The sequence below is a fragment of the Lactuca serriola genome, chromosome 8, assembly GCF_051521515.1.
Source record: "Lactuca serriola cultivar US96UC23 chromosome 8, Lser_US96UC23_V15, whole genome shotgun sequence".
In the NCBI taxonomy this organism is placed as follows: domain Eukaryota; kingdom Viridiplantae; phylum Streptophyta; class Magnoliopsida; order Asterales; family Asteraceae; genus Lactuca; species Lactuca serriola.
This window is the reverse complement of record NC_136415.1, coordinates 41,346,542-41,353,394: the sequence shown is the minus strand read 5'-3', so window position 1 is coordinate 41,353,394 and position 6,853 is coordinate 41,346,542. Positions and strand designations below refer to the sequence as shown.

The window sequence follows — 6,853 nt, the reverse complement described above, 5'->3', positions numbered from 1 at the left end:
TAATCCTAAAATTTATTCCAACTAATTTCTGATTAAATATTAATTAAATATTACTATTAATATATTATTCTAATAATATATTAACAAATCATTTATTTCAATTTATTAATTAATTAATAAATTCAACCACTTTCTCCAAAATCATCTTTCCTAGTTTTTAGTCTTGAAGGCAACCCAAAAGGATTGTGCTACTATCAATTTAAGTGTATACTAATTATAGTTATGAGCTTAGACACCTAATCGAATAGTATCCCACTTGGATAAGTCTAATAACTATAGTTGGCAGTATATTATTCCAAATTGATTAGGAAATTGTAGCTCTCAAGCTGTTGTCAAACTCTGACCCAGTCAGTTACGTGTCCTAAGATAAGTGATCAAATATTCCTCCAATCTACAAGATATCATATATACATGAGACATGGATTATAATCAATCTCTCTGTCCAAGATTTAGTTCCCGATTTCTGATTTATGATGACTGAGATCAGACTACTAATTGAACACATCAATTCAGTCCAGGCTTGGCCAAGCACTTTAAACGTCATCATCGAGGGGCCCACAAATATCGCTTTTCCCGTTAGGGAAAAAGGAACAGATAAAATTCAAATTATATGCTTGTATTATTCACTTATCAAATTACGCACAACAATACGCTATATAACATCAAGTTACTAATGCGTTTACGTGTGACGACTCGTAGTTCTGGGTCAATCAAAGTCAAACAAGTCAATGAAAGTCAACTGATTAGGACATGAATTTTGGGTTTATACTTTGTTTTTAGGTTTTTCGGTTTAGGGCCAAAAATTCTATGATTTCGCTTTTAGAGTTTTCGGTTTGAGGCCGAAAACTCTATGATCTCGGTGACACTGGACCGAAATCACCAGGTGATTTCAGTGGACTAGTGGGGGTTTTCGGTGGGAATGAAAAGATGAAAAGAGTTGACTTTGTGACATGAGATTTCATCCTTTCCAACACAAAATATCACCGAGCATGTATGAAGGCTATTATCCAACAAATAACCATGCAAACATCACCTCACTCCTCCCTCTTTATATTCGGTCGAGAACTCCCCAAACCCCCCACCATTTTCAAACTCCTTCACGTTCCTCTCAAGAAAAAAGTCCAAATCTTCCAAGGATTAATTCTGCAAATTGGTTCTTAGAATATTTGATAATTCACTACTAGAAAAACAGCCTTTTACGACGCTCATTGCGCGTCGTAAAACGCTCAGACGACGCGCAAATGCGCGTCAAGGAAGGCCCTGTCATAAAGAGAGACGACGCACTTTTGCGCATCCTCTATAGACGACGCGCATTTACGACGCGCATTTATGACACGCAATGCGTATCATTAAGTCCGCTGTCAAGAAAGGCCATGTCATAAATGAAGATGACACACATTTTTGCGTATCGTAATTTTATATATTTTTTTAAAAAAAAATTATTTATAGATTTACTAATTTTCAAATTAAATTTCCATTTTATTTCTTTTAATAGAAAATAAAATGCCATATACAAAAAAATATAATACATTGCACAAAAGTTAATGTCATACAAATAATCATTCCAATAGTAGACGAATATTTGTATATTGTTATTAAGAGATTTTCCCTAACTATATAACCTAGTTAATGTCAAATTGTATCGAACCTACCAATGAAAAAACAGTTGACTTTTGGTCAACCTTCAACGCATTAAAAGTTGGAATGCTTCATTATCTGTTTCAATTTCATACTCATATCCAAGCTTATTTGCAACACCCCGAAACTCATTTAATTCACTTGAACAAACTTGAATCCCAACCAAAACATTCGCCCCCATTTCTCGCTTTTCACATAATAAAAATGAAAAAAAAGCATTAGAATCACCATTCACCACACCAACATCAAAACTCAAAAGGGCAAAATCAGAATAAAAAGATATTTTATCTAACCTGTGCTAGGTAATGAAACAAGCTAATATTCCATCGTGGACTAAACCCATGCAAAAATTTCATCAATGTCCCTGGCCTCTCCTGAAAAGAAACCGACATAGTAGCTCATTTTCAACATTCGTTCTCCCACCCATCTGGAAGTCAAGGGTATTTTAGTCTTATATATATATATATATATATATATATATATATATATATATATATATATATATATAACTCAAATAATCAGATAAAAAATAAAGTATGTTGCTATTATTACGTATTACCAGATGGCGTAGATGATCCTTAACCATGCCATTATTTGTAAATTCCATAGTTTTTAATTCATATAATTCCATTCTCTCCACCATTGCTTGTAGTTCAAACTTTGTATGCAGCCCGACACTATAACAATTAACAATCACAAAAAAATTGTCAAAATATAAATTTAATTTTTTCTCAAAAAAAAAACGATCTTTAACCTGTATAGAACTAAATCTTGTTTCTCTCCAGAATCATATCGATACTTGAACTCAGTAATATTCATCGACCCTATCTGCCACCACAATTTTTTTTAAATAAAAAAAATGAAATGATATTTCGTTATTTCGTTATTTAGTTATTTAGTTATGTACCAGTTCACGAAACTGTTTAAAGCTTTCGGGTTCTTCCTGAAGGAAAGTTGCAAGAACAGCCTCCTGTTGCCTACCAACATTAATATCTTTAAGGTTATAAAATTTGCAATATGCTTCAGCTCCAGCAAGTGCTAGAGCCCATGCTGGTTCTAAAATAATCCTTTTCTCCTCAAACATATCCTACATCACACATTAAAAAATTGAAAAAACATTAAAAACATCTGAGACTTCAAAAAGCATTAAAAAAAATTCTAAAAAACGTTAAGAAGATACTGACTTTTATGGATGCACAAATGGCATCACGGGCGACAAGAACAACTCCATCAATTAACTCTCTGCATAAACGGAAAGTTTCAAGGCCAACTTCTTTAACAGCAACACCATCTGCAAAACCTCCAACTTGGTCAAGCATTATGCGTTGACCATGGTGTAATGATAATGCCATTGCATTTGCATCAGTTGGCTCTACACCAATGATTCATACCTATGTAACAAAATTTCACAGAATGAGAATCTTTTTCATTATAATATCATCATAAAAGATTTTTTAGGTTTTACTTTACCTCTGGTGAAACTCTTTTCACATAAGCGGCAATACCTGCAATTAAACCACCACCACCTACAGGGACAAAAATGGCGTGAATTGGACCTTGCATTTGTCTCACAATCTCCATTCCAATAGTTCCTTGGTGGATCATTGAATGCAACCCTTGAAAAACCAAAGTCACAGATCTTGAGTTTTCTATCTGTATTGGCCAAAATATTTTTGGGTTTTAGATCTCTGTGAAAGACATTTGCTGCAAAAGAAGTAATTCTCAATCAGAATACACAAAAATATAACAAGGCATGATTACTTCAAACAATTAAACAAATACTCATATCATCAGATGATAACATTGTATGACCTGAGTGTATGTATTTTAGTCCTCGAAGAAGCTGATAAAGAAACAATTGATGGTGTTCTGGTGTTAAGTCATCGTTTCCTTTAATAACCTGATGTAGATCAGATCCCATAAGCTCAAAAATCATATATATGTCTTTGAATTCGCTTCTTGAAGGTGGCAATAAGATGTATTTGATTTCCACAATGTCTGGATGACGAAGGAGCCTAAGGAGCTTAATCTCACGCATGATACTAGCAGCAACAGAAACATGTTCGAGTATATCATTTATCTTTTTGATTGCTACTTTTTCGCCAACATGAGTATCATATGCATAACATACAATACCAGAGCTTCCTTTACAAATAATTTCCAATAATTTGTACCTACTCCCTTCACCAAATTCACTGAAAAAGTTTGCTTCTATAGGTTCCTGCAACAGACTCCTAGGGTCATTATAATAGATGAAAACTAGAAGTTATCTGGAAAATATTTATTTTATTTTTTTGTGATTAATCCCTCATTTTATATACAAAGATACAATGCAAATAGGAAACTAGATAAGGGTAGCATGAGTATTTCGTGTAACCCTATTTCATAAAACTCACAATTTTGTCTTCATTATAAATATAAGTTGTGTACTTTTGGATACTTACCAGACTTGTAGTATGTCGCTGAAAACCTTCTTATTTGTGCTGCCTAATACCAACATCAGGATTTGTAGAGATGGAAGTGTTGTTTTCAACTCGACCTCTGGATACCTTTTCAGAACTTTGAATCATCATGGGCTGAAAAAGATCAACAATCAAGATTATATAGTAATAATTTTAAGTTCTCTACCATATATATTATATAAGTCTAGTTATTATATACCCTCATAGTAGATGACCAAATGAATGTCTCATAAGCATTGTAACAAGTACAAAACGAGCATTATTATTTATCAAACAAATTTGTACTAGTTTAAGAGTGTAAAGAAGATAAGCAAGTATATAAAGACTACTATGGAGTGGCCCTGTGAAAGGGTCCAATTTAGGCATGCCCCATCACCTAGGCTGCAGAAAAAACTTATCAAGAATCAGGCTTCAGAGCAAAACAATGAAACTAGAAATAGTTAATAATAAAATGAATGAAAGAAATTTGGATTATGCTAATTACCAATATAACTGATGTAAATGATAGAATGATACCCTGGATATTTTAAAAAACATCTCTTTGCAATTCGAACAAACCCCTTCCAACATTTTGTGGATATTTCACCTTTTATATCAGAATCAATCTTAAGATCAGGTTCAAAATTCAGATATGTATAGATAGAACACATGAAAAAGAAAAAAAACAGAGACAATTTATCTTAACTCACAGATCATTAAGGTAAATATGCCCTAGAAGATGAACAACATACGACCATTCGTCTTGAAAATCTACATGAAAAAAGGAAAAAGAAAGTAACAGTAAGATTGAAATCAAGCCAGCAAATATAAAATTAGGGTTTCAAATCTTAACCCAACACACAGTCAGTCTTAGTAGTAAGCCACGATTAGCGCACAACGATCATTACACAGATTCATATGTATGTTACCTGAAGTATAAGTTGATCGCAGACATCAGTGACTTTGTCATACGATCTTGACACCATTGCGTCTGTAAGTCGAGAGAAATCCAATGAAAAACAAATATGAAAGGGGAAATTAAGATGAATAGAATTGAATAGCCAACAATCGATTGACAATACAATCGAGAGGAGTTGCAGTTGCGAACCAGTTAGTGTGAGGATTGATGTGGAAGAAATTCGACTACAAATCTGATTGCTTCACCTTTGCGATTTCATAGATGTGTTTATAGGGTTGTCGTAGTTGTCGATCGACGCTACAATCGAGGGCTTCCGATTTGTATTTCTGGGTGCAAGCGTTGACTTTGTATTGACCTACTATCGGTGGTCCAGATATTCCTCCGCCAACTGGGATGGCGAGACGGACTGTCGTCGCCACAAGCCGATGGCCAGATGCAATAGACTTTACTTCAGGGATTCCATTTGACTAAAATCCAAACCTGAACAAAAAATTTGGAACAATAATATGAAAAAACCCTAATTCCTTAATTACAAGACTAAGAAATTAAAGGAGAATGATAAAAGAGTGATGTACGTGCTTGTTCTAGAGTGTGTACGAATCAAAAAATCAATGGCATAACTGGTGGAAAAAAGGGAGAAGAGAATGAGCGGGGTTTTTGATTTTTGGGATTTCATTTCCCTCCCTTAGGTATACCTAGATGATATATAGATGGAGACGCGCCTTTCATTAAAATATTATAAAACGACATGCCTAGACGACACACTATTTATAAAATGTGCCCTCCGTGTTTTTTTTAACGCAAATTTTAGAGCACGCAAAAATGTGTGACCTCTATTCTTGAATTTTAGGAAAAGATGACATTATTTTTAGAGCACTCATAAATGCGTATCGTAAATCACTGCATGTCATTGTTCACGCGTCCTTAAAGGGTTGTTTTCAAGTAGTGATTATTCTTGTTAATCTAGTTGATGAGATTAAAACAACTTTTAATCTATGAAGATCGATTAGATCTTGAACAAGTATGTAAATATAAAACTGTAAGAACGCAATAATAAGAACAAGACAAGATTGAATCAAACGAGTCGAATGATTAAACAAAATCCTCAGAAGAGCTCGATTAAGAACTTCAACTGTAGAGGATTGATAGGTTACAAGAACGATTAAAGAAACCCGGAAATTGCTATTGTTAAGCTCTAAATCGTTTACCTAATATGCATGCAAGCATTAACTTATATACAAAACATAAAAGGCTCTCGGTTGGACAGGCCCAAACCGGAAAACAAGATAACTATACTATCGAGCCCAAAAGACGCAATCTTCAAAATAATCTTCAGCCTAACAATCTCCCCCTTTGCGTCAATTTGGAGCGAGACCTTCACTTTTTACTTGGGCCAGCAGCTGAAGCAGGTACCTTCTTCTTCACGGTGCTAAACAGACATTTGGTGATGGAGAGAATGGTCTGTCTAAACCGGATGTACCAATTGATCATGTCGTTGAAGTACTTGATGTCATCAGCCGAGTTCTCTTTACACCGTTTGATAATCGATAGCACATGCTCCAAACAAGCTGTGGTGTAAAGGTGTTTGTCAGCTAAAGCGAAGAGACATTTCTGTCCTTCGGTTGTAGTGAACATAACCGAGTTGCGTCTCGAGTCGATCTTTCCCATTTTCATTTGGTTGAGATCACTGGCCGATCCCACAGGAGCTATCTTCGGTTTCTTCTTGAAGACTATGGCGACCTCCTGATCCATTAGGGCAACCTCCATGATGTAGCAGGCTAACATCCTTTTGACATGGTCTATAATGGGACCATATTCGGCTTCATCAGTCAAAAGGATATTATACAGGACAATC

At 34.7% G+C, this 6,853-nt stretch overlaps 1 protein-coding gene and 1 pseudogene across 1 annotated transcript; both read right to left on the bottom strand.

The window, feature by feature from the left end:
* Positions 1–1,637: 1,637 nt before the first annotated feature.
* On the bottom strand, positions 1,638–3,243 carry LOC145069152 (threonine dehydratase 1 biosynthetic, chloroplastic-like; annotated as a pseudogene).
* Positions 3,244–3,247: 4 nt separating this feature from the next.
* Positions 3,248–5,065, bottom strand: LOC145066843 (mitogen-activated protein kinase 16-like; the record flags this gene model as incomplete). Its single annotated transcript, XM_079014101.1, has 4 exons — positions 5,009–5,065; positions 4,137–4,214; positions 3,451–3,859; positions 3,248–3,342 (listed from the first exon to the last, which is right to left on the bottom strand). Coding segments are annotated over exons 1-4 (639 nt in total), but the record flags the coding sequence as incomplete, so codon positions are not given.
* Positions 5,066–6,853: the final 1,788 nt, after the last annotated feature.